This window comes from Lygodium microphyllum, chromosome 2 (assembly GCF_053477565.2).
Source record: "Lygodium microphyllum isolate KBCC chromosome 2, Lygodium_microphyllum_v1.1.10, whole genome shotgun sequence".
Classification (NCBI taxonomy): Eukaryota; Viridiplantae; Streptophyta; class Polypodiopsida; order Schizaeales; family Lygodiaceae; genus Lygodium; species Lygodium microphyllum.
This window is the reverse complement of record NC_141136.1, coordinates 97,526,328-97,549,950: the sequence shown is the minus strand read 5'-3', so window position 1 is coordinate 97,549,950 and position 23,623 is coordinate 97,526,328. Positions and strand designations below refer to the sequence as shown.

General features: G+C 40.1%; 1 protein-coding gene across 2 annotated transcripts in view; it reads right to left on the bottom strand.

Annotated features, from left to right (window-relative positions):
• Positions 1-11,259: 11,259 nt before the first annotated feature.
• LOC148040059 (uncharacterized) overlaps positions 11,260-23,623 on the bottom strand; it is a 28,408-nt gene continuing 16,044 nt past the window's right edge. For both annotated transcript variants that reach the window (XM_087696532.1, XM_087696535.1), the window contains one exon: positions 11,260-11,979. In XM_087696532.1, the coding sequence (XP_087552658.1) occupies positions 11,710-11,979 (270 nt within the window). In that variant the 3' untranslated portion in view covers positions 11,260-11,709. The remainder of the gene's footprint in view (positions 11,980-23,623) is intronic.

Sequence of the window (23,623 nt, the reverse complement as noted above, 5' to 3'; positions counted from 1 at the left end):
TCAAGCTCCAAGCTTCATGATGTTGGGGGTAAAGGTGCCTCTGCCGCCTAGCCACCCGTATTTTACTACTACATTGATAGTACCCATGCACTGCACACTATAGAGGCGCAGACGCCCATCACTCTCACTTCATTCTTTATTCTTTCAATGACATTTGAATAAAGGAAAGGCAATCACACATTGTGACTGTTGGAGTTCCCACATTGTGTGTGTCTCTCTCTCTTGCTCTTGCTCCTTCCATCATAGCTATTGCTCCCACTTGTGCTTCTAGTTGAGGGCTCACCTCCCTTCAACTGGTGTCAGAGCCTTCTTCTTCGTGAGCTCGAGCTTGCGGCACAATCTTAGCTTCCATTCTAATACCTGCAACAATCATCTCTTTGTTGGGAGCCATAGCCACTTTTTTTCAAGCTTCTTAATGGTTGCATTCTTCTTGGGCACTCTTTTTTAGCTCGAGCAAGTTGGAGCAGCACCCATAGCCCTCACCCTATTGGTGTAGCAACATGTTGTGTGAAACATGCCCTTTTTTCAACAACAACTCACGTTTTTAATCTCCTACAACATATTTTCTTCAATGGGCAACTATACTACAAGCACTTATACACTTGATTTTGATGCTTGGCATTGATCCTTCCACTCTTGGAATTGGATTATTATAACAGTCCACAGACTGTCATAAAATAGGGCAACACTTATCTTTGATGTCTACACTCATTGCCATTGGTTGGATTATGCCCATTTATGCTTGGTTGATGCTTATATATTCGAGGATGCTATGTTATTGCTTGGAGTTGATTTTGGACTGATTTAACCACTTCATTTACACTCTTTTGGTTGAGATTTGCTGGCTGGAAATATAGGGCAGCATTCTCTTTGATGCTTCTATGATCAACTTTGTTGGTCTTATGATGCCCTATTATGCTCGAGTGATGTCTACATGTATGGGAATGCTATGCCCGTTTTATGGATTGGATTTGGAGTTGATTTTGGTACTGAAATAGCTTGTTTTGACAGTGTATTCACTGCTATATATATCAAGGATAAACCTCATTTAACAAGGATTTTATATTCCTATTGCTCTTGGCCAGGATTTGGGTGTTAATATGCACTACTAATGTGTACCATTGATGCTAGTACATTGGTATATCATATGCCCATGTTTTGAGCTGGCTTTGAGCTTGTTTTGAGGACTAATTTAGTTAGTTTTGATAGTGAATTTATTGCTGTAATAACCAGGGTTGAAGCCTATTTGGTCAATGTATGCTCTACATATTGGTCACACGGGTGCTTCTCGAGTGACTCATGTGACTACAAGGATGTATACAAAGGTTGGCACATGTCTTGTATTGCTTTAGAATTCCTTTTGAGCTTTGATCAAGCTTCGTCTTGGCTGGCATTTGATTGACATTGGTCTACAGTGGCATGCTTTGTGACAGTCATTATGTCTATGGTCTGTGCTTGACCCTTTGGTACATGCTTTGACGCATATGTCAGAAATGCATGCTCCTTACATTGTTTGTGTTTAATTGCCACTTGGAACTTTAGTTGGGCTTTCATTTGCATACTTTGGAGCTCTTGGATGCTTATTTGGGTTGTTAGAGATTTGACATTGACTGTTATATGATGTACTAAATGTTATAGGTGATGCTTGATCTATCCCTTGCTTTGGATGCTCCATTGATATACGATCTCAGCTCCATGATTCCTTATCTATTCACATGATATCTTTGGGCTTAGTTGCTCGATTGACATCGATCTTTCTATCAGTGGGAGCTTTATGCTATCTTTGGATACTGCAGAGCTTGTGGTTTATACAATTGAGCTTCTTGAGTAGATGAGGCTGGGATCTCTTACATATCTATGCTCTTGATAAATCCTTGTCTGCATTAGATGCTTTTGGGATGATTAGATCTGTCTTCTCTTTGAACATACATCAACCTTTGTCAAGTCCTATCAATTAGCCATGCATTTAGCTTGGCTTAATCTCTGTGTTCTTTATGCTAGGGCTTGTATCCTTCTAGTGACATTGATTGCTCTGACACATTTGGGTATTTGGCTCATGGTTCTTGGCTGCTACAGTGTTTGTTACATGCCTGCTTTATGCAAGATTTGACCTGGGATTCATACTTAACTTTGGATCACTGTTAGCTCATTGTTTGTTGTCTTTTTCTCATTGTTATGATTTATTATAGTAAGCTATTTTATGTGGACTGTGATGTATTTACTAAGCTTAGTGATGTCATTTTGATGTACTTTTGGTACGATTTAGTGGGCAGCTGGTCATTTTAGCAGTTTCTCTTATTTTTTCTGCATAGTTTGCCTTTGTTTGACTCATTATGGCTAATCATCTCAAAGATATGGCTTTTTTTAACATTGCCAAGTTGGATGGCACCAACTATGGCTACTAGAAGTCTCAAATATGGCAGGTTTTGGTGCAAAAATTGCAGATTAAGCCACTAAGAAACAAATGTATTAAACTCAAGAACATGGATGACGATGACTGGGCTGATTTAGATACATTATGCAAGTCCACTATCATTTTATCACTTTCATGCTCCTTTGCCATATGTGAGATAAGAGAAGATAAGAGAAAAAGAAGAAGAGAGGAGAAGATGGAGAGCTTCTCCACCATGGTCCCTCACCGTCACACACTCACTCCCTCACACTCCCTCTCTCAAGTACAAGCTCAAGCAAGCAAGAAGAAGAAGAAGAAGAGAAGAGGAGAGCTAGTTTTGCCACACACAAGAATGAGCTTTTCTATTCACTTTTTGGCTTTAATACATGTCCTAATCCCTTTTGGGAACCCACCCCTTTTTTACATGACTGGCCATTTTAGCCTAGGTCCTTTTTTTCTATTTCCTTCTGTTTACATTGTGGCTTCACCCATGCCCGTCTACTCTTTACAAATTGCACAGGAGGGAGCTTGGCGCTCTTTTACAAAGATTTAGGGGTGCCTTTTCATTTTAAAATGTGCTTCTTCCATTTTTGCACTCGCCTTGTGTTTTTAAGGTGTCTTTGCGCTTTTGGCCCTTTTCCCTCTTATTTATGTTGTTGTTAGGTCATCTTTTTTCGTTTTGGCTTGTATTTTTAAATTTTCTTTTGCTTCCTTTTTTTTTTCCTTTCTTGCATTGGGGTTAACAATTGGGATGAGAAGATCTAACTAGTAGCTTTCATGGTATATTTTATCCTTGGAAGTTTGCATAAGGAAAGAGGTGGTAAAACGATCATTGCTTGAAGTGGCCTCAATCCAAAACTAGTTTGGGTACATGGGATATGCCACAAAAGTAAAGTTTTTGTTAATATGAGCAAAGAACTGGTGCAAATATTTCTATGCATGTGTTCAATTCTTAGCAAGCTTCATTGTAAGAGGCTCTCTTGACCAAATTCTAGTAAGTGTATTATTTTGGTGAGTGACTTGAATATGACAACTAACAATGTTGACCACTCACATGGCACCTCTTGCACAATTGAGGATAAAAGATAGAGCTAGAGAACATTGGTACAAAACAAAAGATTGGAAGATCTTGTCTTCTTCTTTGATAACAATTATGCCTTTACTTGGCATAGTAAGCACCCTCATTCATTTTTTATTCATTCTTGCATTATTATTGAATCTAATGATGGAATCCTTCATAGGTTACTATAAGACTACAAATCATTCATTTGAATTCAAAAATCCCATTGTAAAAGTCTAACCAAATTTTGATCAAGGATTGTGCACTTGAAGCTCATCGTCAAATTTTCTTTGATGATTTCAATGTTAAAAATAGCAAAAAAAAAGTCCTTTGTGATCAAGAATGAGGATACTTTCAAAAAATGGCATAGTGAACATATTTAGGAGGCATCTAGTTTCAATTGCTAGTTGAGGCTTTATTTGCTGTGAGGGCTCAAAATCACATTTGGCAATCATTCTCAAAGTGCTACATGCTGTTGTTTTTTGTAAAAACTTTTCTACATTGATCTAAGATTTCTTTGTTAAATGCTTTGGCTAAGGTGTTTATCAATTATTATTGTTTAAGAGGTTTTCGACTAGATGAGCACACATTAAGACAAGTAGTATACATCCTAGCACATTGCATGATACTCTCACATGCTTGCATTTCATCAACACCAACCTTATGGACATAGGCACATGACATTGGTCATGTATTGTAGAAAGTTGTAAGTCCAACCTATATTGGTAGTGCATTGGTTGCACCACACACATCGCACCCTATTATAGATACTCATATACATGTACACATATATGTGTATAAGAAAAAATGGAGATGCATATAGAGTATAAAAACACATAAACAACATATGTACACGTGCACACATATGTGCAAACACATACACACAAGTATGCATATATGTATACATACTCATATACACGTACACATATGTGTAAAAGAAAAAATGGAGAGAGAGAGAGAGAGAGAGAATGGATACATAATGATAAAACACACACAAACATGTATACATACATATATGCAAGCATATACATCTACACACAAAGATGTATGTGTACATATACATGTAATGCATACGCACATATGTATACATACATATACGTATGCATACATATACACATATATGAGGTGAAGGAGGGATAGGAGGAAGAAAAAGAAAGGAAATAAAGTAAGAATTGTGAAAGAGAGACACAGGATACACACTTATGAAACCACACAAATGGACACATATGTATTAAACACATATATACATACGTATACACATACACACACACGTGTGTGTGTGTGTGTGTGTGTGTGTGTGTGTGTGTGTGTGTGTGTGTGTGTGTGTGTGTGTGTGTGTGTGTGTGTGTGTGTGTGTGTGTGTGTGTGTGTGTGTGTGTGTGTGTGTGTGTGTGTGTGTGTGTGTGTGTGTGTGTGTGTGTGTGTGTGTGTGTGTGTGTGTGTGTGTGGCATAAATGTACACATAGAGCATAGGAAAAACAAGAAAATATAAAAATGAAAAAATGTGTGAGCCATGTATATATAGCATGAAGAAGAAGAAGAGAGATATGAGAAAGAGAAAGAAAGAAAATAGAAAAGAGAGAGAGAGAAAAGAGGGAAAAGTACTCATAAGACCACACAAATGGAGAGAGAGAGAGAGAGAGAGCAAAGGAGAGAGAATGAATATACACTTATAACATGCACACTTACAAATATACACACTCACATATGCATGCACATATCCACACACAAATATATACATATATGTATACATGCAATGCATACACAAATGTGCATATACATGTACATGTATATGCACACAATATGCGCACACATATGAGATGAAGAAAGAGGAGATACAGGAGGAAGAAAAAGAGAGGAAAGAAAATAAAAATGATGAGAGCAAGAGAAAGGAGACACATTTATGAGACCACACAAATAGTTACATGTGTATTAAACAAATATACACATATCTACACACATGCATACATACATTACATATATGCACATACACACACAAAGCGTAGAAACAACAAGAAGAGGGAAAAGGGAAAAAAAAGCATGTTGTGCATGTGCCATCCATAGATGCACGTGTGTGTGTGTGTGTGTGTGTGTGTGTGTGTGTGTGTGTGTGTGTGTGTGTGTGTGTGTGTGTGTGTGTGTGTGTGTGTGTGTGTGTGTGTGTGTGTGTGTGTGTGTGTGTGTGTGTGTGTGTGTGTGTGTGTGTGTGTGTGTGTGTGTGTGTGTGTGTGTGTGTGTGTGTGTGTGTGTGTGTGTGTGTGTGTGTGAAAGCTTTTGAAGTTTGGATTATGTTTCTTATATCAACCTCCCATAAATCCTCTTGCTACATGTAACATGCTTTTGAACCCTAATGTGAAGCACAGGAGAACATCCGCACGAAGCGAGTAGTGTTTATTGCCATGGTGAGATAAAAATGGCCTCGAAGGGTGCCTTTGTCATTGGATGTCCACTTTTAGACATAAAGTGGAAAATATCACTAAGATGAAATTGATGCCATCATAGCATACTTACATAGGAGCACTATAGCACCACTAACACAACAATATCAAATTGGAGATTACCCTTCAAAGCACCACAACAACACGCTACAGACTGATATTTGCATCGTGGCTAAGCTCTCACTTAGATAACAATTGTCCCACTTATTATAGAGCACAATATATCCCAACAATCGCCTTGAAAAGTCAGTAAGTAGCCAAGCTTCATGACCCTGGGACTTTGTGTCATAGCTACATTGTTTTGTACTTGGATTCTTGTGTAGCAAACATAATCTTTTAGGTTGAATTAAATTGGAGCCCCAAAAATATTATTCATAAGTGGATTTGTATGTTGTATAAGGCTTGAGCCAAAGCTCTTACATGATAAATACAAACTACAATTGAGTTTCTTTGGTTTCTTGTATTCATGTTGATTCTTGCCTTCACCTTCTACATCTTGTCTCTTTATTGTAAACTCTTTTTGCCAGAACCCTAGTGGTTTAAGGCCAAACACAACAAATACCTCAATAAATTTGGTGAACCTAACGTAAAACTAGCTAGGGTGGGGGGTTTAATCATGGAGTTTTGACTGAATACGTACATTGATGCAAGTGTTTCACGAAACCATGGGTGAGATGCTAATTTTTCAAGAAACTATGGAAAACCAACAAGTGATGAATGCACTTCAAGCAATCATTAGCGAACGGGATCAATTTGATGAAAAGATATATCTAGATATCTCAGAAGCTATCAAATGCATATGAATCTTTACGGTATTCTAGAAAACCATATGACAAGTATTGTGGAGAGTAGAATCAAGACACAAGTTCAACATATATAATGCCAGCATGGTGCAACATGGAAAAACTTTAAACAAGCTCTTATTGAAGAGTATTATCTGGAAGATCTAGACCTGGATCACCAGGATGCTTTACTTGGGATACAACAAAGATTATGCAAGTTAACCTTGGGAATTTGTCACATGCATCTTGGATGGTTTTCTAGATGCTAAAAAAGTAAGAAACTTGCTTGATGTATTGTTTGATGCTACAAATGTATTACCTCTAAATGCTTTGATTGAGGGTGCAAATTATGTATTGACAAAGGTGGTTGATGATACATGGATTCAAGATGCTAATGATACAGATGTGTTACGTAATGATACAAACATATTGACTAAGGATGTAGATGATGCACTCATTGTAAATGCAGATGATACAATGACCTAGGATGTAGAAGATTTGGATGCTTTGATGGGCGATGTCGATGTGATGGTTACAATTGCTATCCAATTTAAAATAAAAGTGGAGTGTATAGAAGAAATTGAGATGGAGTCACCACTTGTGTTGCACATGTGCCAAAGAGCTTGTAAGAATATGAAAATTATGATACAAAGTCAGTATAATATATGGCAAATATACATGGTATATGTGATTATATTTATTTATAAGTTGAAGAATCTTTAGAGGGGATTTGTGATTCACATGATGAGCTTCAGTCTATGCAGTTATTGCATATGCAAGATGAAGATGCTTTTCAAGATGTTTTCCTTGTTCCAAATGCTGTGGAGTTTGCTTCTCTATGGATGCATAGTGCAAGCTGTAAAGCTAGAGGGGGTCAAGCGGCTTATGTTTCTACTCATGTTGCAAGGCATGGAGATATGGATGTTGGATATAGGGACAAAATGCTTTTTATGGGTATAATGATGGGACACATGCGAATATGTCGTATGGATCACGAGCATTTGAATACATAGTAAAAAGGCTGTAAATACTCAGTGCTACTTTTTGATCCAGGGGGGTTTGTAGACTATGATACGCTTCAAAGGTATTATGGGTTCAGTATGCCATTTGATCCAAGTAGGTCTAAGGCTTTCATGCAGCAGGATGCATATGGTTACATGCTATTAGAGCTATATGGACTTTTGTTGCCATATGACCCTAGGGGTGGTAATTGGATTGGTTGCATGCATATATGGGCAACAAGAATTTGAATTTATGATCCAAGTAGATGATATGATTCTTATGACTTATGCAAGAGTACTATCTTGATTTTTTATCCTAGAGGTGACCACATGCTTCTATGCTCAATACTTTGGGAGATTACTGTCTGGCCTTTGATCCAAGTGGATTACATAGTGTAGCACATGCCAGAGGATGTGTAGGTCTAGAGGGAGTGGATGTCCTATGGATTCGGAAACCAGAGCCCGAAACTCTGTGAGAAGACATGAAGGTTAGATTTTACAAGCTTCGGTTTTGTTCAGCAATCTACAAGGGAAACTGTGACACCTTGTGTCCATGACAAAGCCATAGCTCGAAAATTGTCAAGGCATAATGATCTAATTTGCATGGCTATGATGTTCAAGCCAATAGAGTTAAAAGCTACTCCTTAAAACACGGAGAAAGAGTAAACAAAAGCAAGCATGGATTGGGAGGCTAGTTATCGGATTGCGTGCTTTTCCCTTCGTTAGCCTCGACATTTGGATATTCTGGGAGCGCTATTCATGGGAGGCCCTGCTTTGTGAAGAGGGAGCCAGCGTGCTTGTTTGGGGGAAGGTGTCATGTGGGTGTTTGCGGCTATCCTAACTGATTGCCTGCGCCAATTCCTCAAATGATTTGCATGCATGTCGTTGCTGGGAGCTTCGACGTAAATCAGGAAGGCGTGATAATCGGAGGAGGATTGCAATTGCCAACATGCAGACACTGAATAGATCAACGTCACTCATCTCGCTCACAACAACGGCCAAAGGGCGGCTAATGCAGGTGATAGACTTGACAGGAGAAGCTCAGCTACAAAGCTCAAAGGGAACTTGATTCACGTGGGATGAAAGAGCCCGCATTAGCAACACCACCAAAAGCAATATTGGGTGACAGCATGATCAAAAGAGGAAGCACTATCGACTACAAAGTCATCATGATATTTGCAAACATAACATGGAGAGATGGAAAAGGAGGAAGCAGAAAACTAATTACTATCTTTTAAATATGTCTGGGTTCTTGTTCATGTAACAGCTGGATTTCAAAACTTGGAAATGTTCACCCCCATGAGCCTGATGGAAGAGGCTTAGTTGCAGTTGAAGATCTAAATAACTAGTAGGATCTCGGTGCACCTACGCATCACAATGAGAGGACCCCATGTCTACCTAGTTATGCTTGCCCAAAATTATCCCAACCATGTATATGACCTCCAAGTCCAACCTACCACCTAGCAAACAAATCAAGCTTTACCAATGGATGCCTTTTAGCCACCTAAGGGCCAAAAATTGTTTCCCTCAAAACCCTAATGCATGCATCCCACGTTTCTGTACTCTTCTACCTCTTACAATGTTATGTCATCTTTTGTTTTAAAAATTAGGTAATAGTAAAGTTTTCACAAATCAACTCCAAACTTGTCAAACCTAAGATATTTATAGTCTCTTGAGAAAAGACATGTCATGTGTTGTTTTGAAAAATGGGATAGTAGTAATATTTTTACAAATCAACTCTAACCTCCTCAAACTTAAGACATTCATAGTCTACTTCTCAAGAGCTTTCCATCGATACATAGAATGATAAGGTTTTGGAAGTGAGGAATGAAAGATATGGTTGAGCATATAAACTAAAAATTTATTGGACCTTAAACTTGTATACCATGAGAGAGATCCAATATCCTTCTGTCATATGATAGGGTTTCAATGTAAGATTGATAGGGCTCAAGGAGTTTCCCATTTTCCAAGTGATTGATTACATTGCATTCCTTAAAGGCTCATCAAGGCCGAGACATGACCTAAAAGGCATCAACCTGCCTGGTAGTGTTAGACTCCCAAGAGCACGTGCACCACTTTTCTACTCTTCCTTTTTTGTAGCCATTGCAAGCTTCATATGTCTACTCCCAACTCCATATTCAAGCCTATCTTGCATTTGCACCTCACAAGTCATATGGTAGGGTTTCATTTTAAGATTGATAGCTTCATACATCCATTCTCAACTCCATATTCAAGCCTATCTTGCATTTGCACCTCACAAGTCATATGGTAGGGTTTCATTTTAAGATTGATAGGGTTCACCATTTTAAGATTGATACTTTTTTGCGCTCTTTTTAATTGCCATTGCAAGCTTGATGTATCTGCTCTCAACTCCATCCTAAAGCCTGCTCATGCATTTGCACCTCACAAGTGGCCTCAATTCAACCTATGACTGATTATTGCCTTCCCATACAACTACCCCACTATTCCAAACCAATTCTTCTCAATGGCCATCATCCACCTGGACATCCGTCTTCACAACTGCCATGGGACTAACCCTTTGATAGCATGCAAGTCAGCATTGATGGATATATAAACCTTGCTTTTATCCCCTAAATTTTGGAATAATGTGTGCATAAGAGACCTACAAGCTTGCAAGCACTCATTAAAGAACTACAAGTGGCAACTAACCACAAGCGATAGTCCACAAGATGCATTAGATATGAGGCTAACAAAGGGCACAATACCCCTTAGATCATAGGTATGTTCCGGGCTACATCATATTTGTACTAACATTCACTATTTGTACTTTTTTGAGAGATTCCTAGCATGTGATACAGATTCAATGCAGGATAATACAGTCATGTAGTTGACATCTTGAAAACGGTATTGTCTGCAAACAAGCTCCAAAAGGAGCTTATTATATCCCTCACAAGGTGGTGGACATCACGGTTGGTATGTGCGATTTTCTATTATGGTTATTAGTTAGTTATAACCATTATAACATTGGTTCTCCAGTCGTGCACAAGTTCCACATATGATGTCAAGGATTTGAACCACTTAACAAAAGTATTGGGTGTAAACAGGCTCCAAGAGGAGTATAGGACATGAGATTGGCATTAAAGGGAACTATTGAGAAGCCAGCCCAATACATGTAGACGACCCACTAAGCTGATTATTTCACAATTATAACACTCACAAGGTGGCAGACATCACAGTCAGTATCTGCAAATGATCCTCTATTATGATTGTTAGTTAGTTACACCTATTATAGCATTGGTTGTGTTCATGCACAAGCTCCAATGGGTACATAAATCTGGAATTTTCAGGTTGTTAGTTACACCTATTATAGCATTGGTTGTGTTCATGCACAAGCTCCAATGGGTATATAAATCTAGAATTTTCATCTTTCAAAACATTTACAGGGGAAAATACTGAGTAGTGTGTCAAGGAAAAAACCATCCTAGTTGAAATGAATATTAAACTGTGTAAAAGGGGCACTTACATCCCATTCATGCATGATGAATACATCAGAAATCCTTCCAAAGCCAATTCCATTAAGTTATGCATTTCAGAGCTATCAAGAATTAAACTGCGAATATTCCAATGCTAGAAGAACCATGTAGCATTTGCTTGTTCTAAATATTACCATGACTCAAAATGGTAAAATCATCATTCAGCTTCTACAGAGTATCCAAAATTCAGTTCAAATACAGCTTAGCTCGTGTTCAAGCATGCTTCTTGGAGGATTGATTTTCTCGTTTACTGTTTCTCAGCTTCACCACTAAAGACTGACACTCACGGGTAGCTTCTGTCAATGTTTGTTGCGGGATCATCAGTACCCTATATGCTAGACCCAACCAAGCTTTAAATTTATTGGAAAAAGCATATCATCAAGACTCATATCCCAAGCTGCACTACCACTAGCACATTCCTCCCAACAAGAGCCATAAACTAGGGCCATCAATTATGCCCCTTTCCTGTACACAACATCTACGCAGCTTTGATCTGTTGAGTTGCGTGGAAGAGTCTTTCAAGATACACCAGTACAGGGCACTCAGGCATCCCTCACTGTTGTCATAGAAAATGGAGCCAAAGCGGCAACTGTTTTACCCCGACCTAATGTGAACCCTTTTGTTCCATCTGGCATCCGAGGGCCAGGAGGTGGCTTCGATTCACTTGAAAAGCTATTAGCCTGCGGAGGGGTACCTACTGGATGACTCCGACCACCATTTGAATGGAACTGCCCACGTCCCCTCCCTCGTCCACGTCCCCTCCCTCTTCCTCTTCTTGATGATGCATCCTTGTCATTGTGTCTTTCAACGACCTACACACAATGAGCAATGCTCATGAATTTGGTTAAAAATCTTAATGTCATGAAATTAGCAGGGTTTTTGTAGCAAGCCCAGCAATTGAACATCAGACATTTACAAGACATGCAAGACACTAGATTATAATAAATATTTATTAGAATGCAACAGATTCAGCAAACATAGCCCCTTAATTTCATTACAATCTTACTTTCTGCTTCTAGATCATAGCCCCTTAATTTCATTACAATCTTACTTTCTGCTTCTAGATAACATGGAACTCTATATCAATAGCTGACTTCCGACAGAATGGTCTAGAGGATAAGAAATTTGGAAGATCCTGAGATCTAAAACGGAAGCCTCAAGAGCAAAAAGTAGACGTGCATCCCACATAATCTCCACCATAAAATGTAGTAACTTAGTGTCACACACTAAATTTTATCTTACCTTTAGTTGTCACAAATTACTCACCCAGCACAAATCCCACCCCCCCCCAAAAAAAAAAAAGTGCCTCCAAATATTGTTTATTTGTACTTGATTTAATATACCAATCTTTCTCTCCATGATGCATTGGAATTTCGCACAGCCAACATGCTTTTTAACACTGTTTCCCAACTCCAGCTCAAGCACCTTCCTCCAGAAAGCACATTGCTCATCCACGATTGACCTTAACACATTTGAACCTTTTTGAACCCTCTTAGGCACAACCATGCATATGATGCATTTGAGGACTCGTTTCAGAGTTCTGATTTTTGCCAACTTATCCTACCAATATGCACTGTGCTCTGCAGTTTGAATGTCAAATCTAGAACTCACAATTTCTATAACTCCTATAGTAGGTGTAACCAAGCCTCATAGTTGTGACCCGAAAACCATCAGAAATCAAAGCACCAATGCTTCAGTCATATGCGTCCATGCCCTCAGGTTGGTTCACAAGCTCAATGCATTATCGTATCAGCTGCAGAATTACAGTCAAATTAGAGTCATGACTCATAGTCCATACAGACCACTCCAAAGTACATATCACAGTTTCCATTTTGGTCCAAAAACTGGTTCCTGGTCACAAGACACGTCTTGCACAGGTTATGACCAGGGTCCAAAAACTATATTCTGCTTCTAAAAGGTGTTCTCATTTTACCTCTGAGCTAGCTGCCATTAATGGTACCAGCTAAAGCATCATTGTGCCCATAATTCTGCATGCTTGCTCATGCTTGCAGGTTACAGCATGGTAAGCAGTGCACTTTTTCTAATTTTAAGAACTAGATAAGGTCATGCTTTTATAGGATAATTTTTTAATTCAATTTTTAAAAATGAAATCTACTGCAATTAAGATAACCTCGAATCACACATACTTATAACTCTTCTGCTCAACGTACATTACCATGCTCAAAAAGGGGTCTAAAAATCATTCTAAGGACACACCTTTATAAGTTCAGCTTACTATTATGTATGATTTACATTCCACTAGGCCCTTTCTTGCTGCTACTGCTGCAGTGCAGACTCTGGGCCGTAGAGAAAGTAGGGTTTGCAAGACGGAACACATTGTTGTTAGCAAGCATGTATCGTGTATCGTCATCTCCTAGCTGTGAGCCTCAGTCTGAGTCAAATGACGACATAAGGAGCTCTGACATCGTCTTTGTCTATTCTTGTGTGCACTATAGGCACTTTAGATGGAGGGCACATTGGTGCATTTCTTTTTGGACATTGTAGGTTGTCCTAAGCACTCACATTATGGGCTTGGCCCCAGTTTGCTACATATAGGGCCGCATGCCCTCTCACTCTCATCATCCATCATTGATCCTTCATGATCAGTTAGCCCTCCTCATTCTCTCATCCACCTACTACAATCTATCACCTACGCTCACACGTGAGCTATGTGTTGGGCCTGACTATTGCAGCCTTGTGACCTTCAGCCATTGCCATCAGATTGTTCCTTCTCTCACTTGTGTTCTCTTTCTCTCCCCTTCTTTCCGTATTCACTTTCCTTTCCATTGCAGACTTACATGGTATCAGAGCCACGCGTGGGAGCTGGAGATCTTCAAAGAGGAGTCTCCTGTACATATGGGGAAGAGGAGGAAGTCAAAGCCATTGCCATCAGATTGTTCCTTCTCTAACCTGTGTTCTCTTTCTCTCCCCTTCTTTCCATATTCGCTTTCCTTTCCATTGCAGACTCACATGGTATCAGAGCCACGCGTGGAAGCTAGAGATCTTCGAAGAGGAGTTTCTTGTCCACATAAGGAAGAGGAGGAAGTCAAAGAGCCATCTTCTAACTCTGTTACAGATTTTGTGGGAAGCGCGGAGCATATTCCATGTGTTCTCATTGTGGAAAGACCTCACACCCCGAGGAGAAGTGCTAGAGGAAATACCCTCACCTTTGTCTAGGAGCAAAGGATGAATCTACATTGGAACCTCCATCTACATCTATGTTTCTTCACATTCATCAAGTGGAGAAGCCTTCTTCGGCTATCTCAACTTCTAAGCAACTACAACAATGTATAAAGTCGAGGAGCTTTGCTACAGGATCCTCGTCCATCAGAGGGTATAGTCAGTACTGGTGACATTTATTTGGTGCCTATAAGTAGTGTTGCCACTTTGTCATTATTGCTTGGCCATCCATTGTGCTGCATTTTGGAAGCCCTACATATTCCCAACTTGGCTTCCCACTCCTCTCAATTAATGGCCTTACTAGTCTCAAGACCCAAGTTATCTTCATCAAGCAAGCCACACATGGGGCTATACTGCTCCATTCCCCTCCATTGGGAGGCCCTCTAAGGCAAATTTCTATCGTTGCACCAGTTCCCGATTATGCACTATCTATCCCATAAGTTCCATCCCATCCCCACCATCTCCTCTAGTAGTTTCCTCATACCTCCCATTCCTTTCAAAGGGGGACAATATTGATAATGTGGCTATGGATTCCCTAGCCCTATGTGTTTCCAAGGGGGCATTCCAAAGAACTTGAGGAGCTTCTTTGGGTATTTCAATCTACTTTGGACCCTTCCTTTATATGGCAATCTCTTTTCTTCGTCATTGAGCCACCATCCCCTACCACTAGGCCCGTGATCTGTGTTGTTTCTATGCATGGTATGGTGCCTTTGATAGTTCCTCGCTATCATTTCACAATTGGGTTAGAGGGCCAAGGTTTAGCTCACTCATCCCCAACTTGAGTTTTTGAGTGATCTATTCAAGGCCTCTCCATTTTCCTTGGCCTGTGTTGGCCTTCCGTTGGATTGGATTGTTATCTGGAGAGAAAGTCTTGCTTCTTGGCTAGCTTTCTTCATTGACGAACTTCATTAACATCAGCACTCTTCCTACCACCCTTGGATCCGCATCTCCTTTGGCCTTTTGCCACATGTAGATCTAAGAGGGGGTGTTAGCAAACATGTGCCTGAGTCACACAATGACATCAAGAGCTCTAACATTGTCACTTTAGAGGGAGGGCACATTAGTGCATTTCTTTTTGGGCCTTGTAGATTGTCCCAGGCACCCATATTATGGGCCTGACCACTTCATTACCAATCGTGGCCCCAATTTGCCTATATATAAACAGCCTACCCTCTCATTCTCATTGTCCATCATTAATTCTTCATTATTAACCAACCCCCCTCATTCTCTCATCCCCCTTCTACAATCTCACACCCACATTGGCGTGTAGAGTTGCATGTTGGGCCTGATTGTTGCAACCTTGTAACCTTCAACCATTGCAATCTGATTATTCCTTCTCTCACCGGTGTTCTCTTTATGTCTCCTCTCCATGCTTGCTTTCCTTTCCGCTGCACACTCTTGCAAGTGTATACGACAAACACCGAGACACAAAACTCAAAAATACAAAAAATAAATGAAATCATGACTCATGTACAAATGTTGATACAATGGAGGAGCCTCAAGATTTCGTGTCTTTGGGACCAGTACCAAGGTGAGCAAAGTTAGTCAATGACACCAATCAAGGCCACGATTACTACAATGTCCTGGTCGATCAGGTGGCAGCACTTGTGTATAAGAATGATCTATGGAGGGAGCTCCACTAGCCAAGGGGACATCAAATAAGACATCGGAGCTCCTCCAAGCAAGGGGACATCAATGAAGACATCAGATAATGATGGACAACAATAGAGGGAGTAAAACAGCATCCTTGGAAGTTATAGGTGATGATGAATATAAGAAGTTGCTCTGAATGATGACAACTGCAGTCCAACAATGTGGGACAGCTGCAAATGGTGAATGTCAGCTCAAAGAGGCAAGATGATGATGCACAAAAGTGTGCCAATGATGCCTATTGCCCGTAGAACACCTGCCCACCAAAATGCAGCAGTGAGACATGGCTATTAGCTGGTCAAAGACTACAAGAATGATGTCGCCAGAATGAGGAAACCTCCATGATGCAAAACACAGGTGTGATGGCTGTATCCAACCACTGACAACTAGAGAGAGTAATGATGATGCAGCTGCTGCACACCCTCCTACTCAGCAATATGCAGCAGTTGACATGCTGGAAACAGGTTGCAATCCGCAGTAGTAGAGTTGTGTGCCTGCAAACGCAGATGTTGAAGCAAAGAGGGGTATCCTAGATAGCAAGGCAGCCTGCTGGAGACTAAAACGCAGCAATAGGAGAACAAACAAATCAGATTGCCAGCTTGTTGGAGGAGAGAGAGTCTGTCAATGAGTGTGTGTGGAGAAGAGACTAGAGAGTCACAGCATGCCCTATTTATAGGGGATTTTGGTGCATTTGTCCTACCATGTGAAATAAGTGCCAATACATACAAATAGCGCCTTTTTGGGGCTAGTAATAAAGACCAACACTTACTATTAATGCACTACAATTGATTGTTAATGCATGTGAGAATTTTGGTTGCTCGATAAGGGTGTAGTTACAAAGAAGACCAAAACCCATATACCAATATTTTGCTCTTGGTGCATCACCTACTCACACTTTTGTTGGAGTTTAAAGGTTGCTTGTGCCTAGCTGCCCACATTTATTGTATACAGACCCACACACAAGTATACTGCAAATGACATGCGCCCATCACCGTCACTTTATTCTTTATCCTTTTAGTAACAAATAGAATAAAGGAAGGCAGGTCACACATTGTAATTGTTGGAGTTCCCACTCACCGATCTCTCTCTCTTTTTGCTTGAACGTCAATTGCTCTTGCACTCTTCTTGCTTCTGCTCGTGCTTCCACCTTCCACTCACCTTTCAATTGGTATCAGAGCAGGCATTCGAGGAGCCTCTTCATCATGTGCTTCAGCCGCAATTCAAAGCTTCAGCTCAAGGTTCCATGGCACCCATTGCTTCTTCTCCCTGAAGTTTGTATTGGGCTCTTACTTCTCCCGACTTGCTCTGCACTTGTCAAGGCTTGTTCTAGGGATCACATCAACCAAGTCACCGTGTTTTGCACCTAATTTCAAGCCCTCTATCTTTGGCAATCTATGGTCTCTAGTCTCCTTTCAGCTCATACTTGAGCTCCAAAACTTAGCAATCCTTGGAACTTCCCTAGCATTGGATACTTGCTTTTCAGCATCATTTTGGAGCTCCCCAACCTTTGTCATTGCTGTTACATACAATAGAACTGCTATACACAGGTCTAGGATAGTTGTTCTTCAATGCTTGGAGCTCACTTATGCTTCTACTGGTGCTCATATGCTCATATATAGTTGCTTGGATACTTGGAGGATGTATTAAGGTCCTTTGGGGACACGTTTGAGCTTACTTGGTTCAGTTTTGGCAAGGTATTCACTGTTGTAACAGTGTGGATAGAAAGCTTTTTCATTGAGAAGGTTTATGCCAGTTGTGTCAACTAGCCTTTCAGATATGCTACATGTCTACGATGATATCTAGCATTGATGTATGCACCTGAGTATGCCTTTGGTACTTGGATTTGAGCTACATTTGATATACTTGGGCTCTGGTTAGTTACTTTAAGTTTCACTGATTACTCACTTACGAGCATTGAAGATTCATTGGATACTTATGCTCCCGGATGTATCTTCGATGCGCTTGGGCTTTCCAGATGCTTTGATGTATATGCCTTGAGCTTTGCTTGCTCACTTTGCATTCCGGATTCACTTCCACTAAAAGATGCTTGTGCTTACTTGGCAGAGCTTGGTTCTTTGAGATAGTAGGACTCTTGATTCATGTATATGCTCTCTCGTATGCTATTGGATGCAATTCCTTCCGCTTTTGGGCTGAGTTGACTCTGTATGCTTTGGACACCAACACTTACCTCTATCAACAATTTATCGGTAATGTATACATACATATTGGTTATGTAATGAGCGCCATTGCCCTTTGCTCACTCAATTGTGCATTTGCCAGATCTCTATAGTTGCTCTTGAGATCTTCTATATGCATGATGTATATACTTACGGGATGTATTGTCTACTGACAATTTGAGTTTGTGATAGTCTTCAGTACCAATGGTCTATGCCTATTCACTACTAGTTACATTCAATGCGTCCCAATTGATACCTACATATCCTTAGCAATGGGAGCTTGCTTTCTAATCTATTTGCCCACAATTGAATTGACATACACTGCTGCAATTATTACATCCGTGCTGCAATTACTATTTTCAGCATTCTTTTGGAGAGCAAACAATTCATTTTGGCATTGTATTGCTTGCAATATGTGGACAGCTATACCCTCCTTTGTTCCCACCCTTTAGGATCAGTTTTCGTGCTGTTTTGTTGTGATTCTGTTAGACTAGGGAATGAGACTGCATTGGATATCATTGGCATAGGTGATATTAGTTTGGAGTTTGGTACTCATATTTGTGTTTGAGCTTCTATGTTTGAGGTTTGAGTTTTGTGCTTAGGACTTGAGTTTTGCTTTCTGTATCTGTATCTATCTCTTTGTGTTTCTATCGTGGTCGTATACTTTGTGTTTCCTCAGTACAAACCCTAGCAATTTTCTTCACATGGCATCAGAGCCGATGCTCCTGTAAGGAGTATCCTATAGATATTATGGAGAGCTTGGTATTGCCTGAGGCACACAATACGACTCATAACCGAATCACAATGTCACAGACACCTTCTCTAGTTCATGTGATATCCTATCAAGCTTCTCCATCACTGAAGGCCCTAAGACGGCATTATAGACTCGGTGAGGAGGACGACACTCCACCCTCACCATCACCAAGGAGGACTTGAGGAGTATTATCGCAACAAGTACGGTGATGTTTACACCCCTCCTCCTAGTTTTACTACCACATTCGGAACAGTTGGCGAGGCTGGCCATCTCTCCAATCATGGAGGATATACAGCAATCAAAACATCTAGCGATCCATCTTCATCATCTCAGCCACGTCCAGTGTTAAGTTTGTACAATCCTTTTGAGTTGCATGAATCAAATCCCTCATCTATTTCTTCTTTTGAGGTACAGGATCCGGATGGCTTTGCATATGTAAACTACAATAGAGAGGGCTCTCGAAGCAGGCATAATTCATCCCACCCTCTTCTACATCATAGCTTAATCACCTCTCATCATCTTTCTAAAAACTTGGATTACACTCCACATCCACATCACACACACTAGGGGTTGGATCTTATTTTGCATTTCTCAATTTTGTAATAAATATTACTACTGTAACTAAGTTGTAATCAAGGAATTAACCAGCCATCCACGTAAGGAAGGCTGGTGGTTCCATTGCCGAGAAACCACTCAATCCCTTTGATTGGGTGGGCCCAAGGCACCTAATTGCAAGCCAAAGCTTTGTACTAGTGCTGATTTTTACTCTTAGCTGAGAAATTACAAAAATATGACTTCATACAACGAGACGGACTCAAGCAGTAATGATACCTCTTAGTATGAACATCACACACACTAGGGGTTGGATCTTATTTTGCATTTCTCAATTTTGTAATAAATATTACTACTGTAACTAAGTTGTAATCAAGGAATTACCAGCCATCCACGTAAGGAAGGCTGGTGGTTCCATTGCAGAGAAACCACTCAATCCCTTGATTTGGTGGGCCCGAGGCACCTAATTGCAAGCCAAAGCTTTGTGCTAGTGCTGATTTTTACTCTTAGCTAAGAAATTACAAAAATATGACTTCATACAACGAGACGGACTCAAGCAGTAATGATACCTCTTAGTATGAACATTCATATGGGAATGAAAAAAATGCAATGTCAAACCTTGGACAAGGCTCAGACTGTGGACAGCAAGCTGAAAATGTTGTTGTTGGGCAAGATGCACGACCTTCAAGGCATAAGGAGACTAACTACTAATAAAGTGAAGAGGAATTTGATGACCAGTTCAAGAATTGAATGAGGACAGCAACAAATCTCTTTGTTAAATTGGCAAAGGATCCTCAATTTACCCAATTTTTTAATACTCCGAAGAAAAAAAAGACGTCTTTTATACCTTGGAGACAGCTAGATACACTGAAGATAATGTAGCTGGGCATGCATGCTATGATAGGGCAATCAAGATATTTTGGTGGAGGTACAATTTTTCATGCTATGGTTGGACAAGGAACACATACGGGAATGTATGACACAAATCCCTATGGTGCAGCAACCAATGCATGGTGTGCAAGGCCCAATGTATTCGGGTATGGCTAGAAATACGCAAAACCCTATGTATGACAGCGTTGGCTCAATGCCTGGGACACAAAGTAGCAAGTTGGTACTGCATCTACACCCCCAAATGCTTATGGGGCTCAAGAAATGAATGCTGGTCATGCAAATGCTCCACCTGGCATTGGTTTTGATGTAAATTCAGCAAATGCACTCTTTCTACAGCAGCCAATGTATGACAACTTGACGCCCAAAGGGGCAGCGAAAGACTATGATAAGGGTGGAAAAGCAATGAAGTTTGAGTCCTTCAATGGTGCACAAGATAGACTGAAAGCTTTGACTTTCATTCAGCAAGTTGATGCAACCTACTCAAGGGGAAACTTCACCAAGTCCTCCAAGATTCAAAAGGCAGCTACTTTCTTGAAAGGGAATGCATTACACTGGTAGTCCACTCTTTTGATGCAAGGTAAAGCACCATCAACGTGGATACAATTCTAGCAAATGTTTGCATCGAATTGGTTGACAAGTACCTTTGAGGTGGACATCATGACAACTTGGAATAAGCTAGATGCTAAGGAATGTAAGAATTTGGAGCAATATAATAAGAAATTTTGGGATGCATTGCTACCTATTACTTGTTACACCCCATGCTCCTTCATGTTGAGCAAGTGGAAAAAATATGTTTGTGGGCTACCCAAAGGAATCGAGGATTTTTGCATTAAATCCACCGTGTCTAGCATGTCTCGGCTCATAGAGACTGCTACTACAGCCAATGATTTCCTCCATGGAAAGGATTCAAGCTTCCTAGAGAGTGGGGAGAAGCCGAATAAAATGTTGTTTAAGGCTGAGAAAAGGGGCAAATCGGAAAATCACCCTAAAAAGAGGCCAAAACAGCAAAGAAAGGGCTCAAAAACATTGAGCACAGTGTAGGGAATTGATGGCAACAAATAAATGTTTTATTTGTAAATAGAAGAGTCACATTGCAAGGGACTGCCCCAATAGGTAGCAAGCTGGAAAATCAAAAATCAAAAAATCAAGTCTAAAGGAAAGAAGCCTAAAACATCAATGGGATTGGTGCCTAATATTGTTAGTGATCAGCCCAATGATGATGCTATTGAGTTGTGCAAAGCATGGGGCAAAATTAAGGATTAGCATGCATTGATTTTATTTGATAATGGTGCACAAGCCAACTTCATCTCTGTTGGCATGGTAGCCCGTCTAGGCATCAAAGAGGATGAGATGGAACACATTGGGAAAGTTGGTATGGCATGTAGAGACCATGCAAAGCCCCTGTCACACCACTCATTGAAAAGCTTCGGTTGCATACACAAGGATATGAGGATAGTGAAGAGTTCTTCATTGCTCCACTTAAGGGTTGTGATGTATTGCTTAGTCACCATATGCATGCAGTGATTGATTCTTGTGCAAAAAATATTACTATTCAACGTAAGGGAAAGATACTCGCACTTGATGTAAAGTTGAAAGGTCCTTGTTGTATCTACAATTGTCATTTCTAAAGTAATGATAAATCATCTTTCAATGTACTTGGTTTTTACTAAGGATAAAGATGATAGTGAGAATGTTGAGAACATATCTAAGTTAGAGAAGGATCGCATGTCATTTCTGAAAATGTATACTGATTGCTTCTCTCAATCACTTCCAGAGCAACTACCGCCTAAAGGGCCAAAAAATCATGGCATAAATCTTATTCTTGAAAGAGCCCACCTAATAAGCCAACCTATAGAGTTAGTGCAACCCAACAAGAGAAGATTATGAGTCCGATGAATGAGCTATTAGAAAAAGGGTTTATTCAACCTAGCTCATCTCCTTTTTGTTCTCCAGTGCTTTTGGTGTACAAAAACAATGGTTCATGGCGTATGTGCATTGATTATCGTGCTCTGAACAAGATCACGATACAAAATCACTTTGCGATTTCTCAGATCGATGATGTTATGGATAGATTGCAAGGGGCAAACATATTCAGCCATATAGATTAGAAAAGTGGGTATCATCAAACACACATTACACCGGAAGATGTGGCTAAGACATATTTTGAAATGTATAAGTTCCTTGTTATGCCCTTTGGACTTACAAATGCTCCTACCACTTTTAATCGGATGATGGATCGCACTTCAAACCACAGAGGATTTGTGGGCACTTTTCTTTGATGACATAATTGTCTATTTAAAGAACGAGGTAGAGCGTACAAGACACTTGGACATTGTGTTCAATAAACTATGTGAGCATAGGCTTGTTGGTTATCAATGACAAGAAAAGTGAATTCTTCTTACATGAAATCCACTTTTGGGGGCATATTGTATCGACCGATGGTATTCACACGGACCCTGCAAAGATTGAGGCAATACGATCATGGCCACCTTTGAGGAATGTGCATGAGATCTACAGCTTCTTGGGTTTATATTCTTACTACATGAAGTATATACGCGGGTTTGCTGAAATTGCATCTCCATTGCACGCTTTGCAAAAGAAGGATGTGTCACTTAGATAGACAGCAATGGAAATTTCAGCATTTGAAAAGTTGAAGGAAAAGATGACTTCAAATCCTGTGCTTGTGTTGCATGATCTAAGAAAGTCATTTGTAGTTCAATGTGATGCATGTGGTAATAGCATTGGGGTTATTCTTATGCAGGACGGCCGAGTTGTGGCTTGTCAGCCGAATTCTCCATGGTACAGAAAAGAATTTGCAAGCCTATGAGAAAGAGCTCTTAGCTCTAATTCATGCACTGTCTACGTGGAAACATTATTTGTTGGGGGCTGATTTTATAGTGCAAGCAAACCATCAAACTTTGAGGTACTTTCTCACACAAACAAAGTTATCAGAGAAGCATATGAGATGGGCAAATTTTCTCTCTATGTTTCATTTTTAAATTATGCATATTGATGGTAAAAAAAATGTTGTGGCTGATGCATTGTCACGTAAGCCACAAATTTCAGCCGTCAGCATGGTTTCACACACTGAATTGAATGCCATGAAAGAGCAATATGTTGCTGATTCGGACCTTGCTAATGTTTATTATCAACTTTGCAATGGCCAAAGGCATGAACACTATTGGTGAGCTCAACTAAGAGTAACAAAAGTTCGAGAAGTGAGCGTGAGGGTGTCACCGTTGGAGAGAGAGA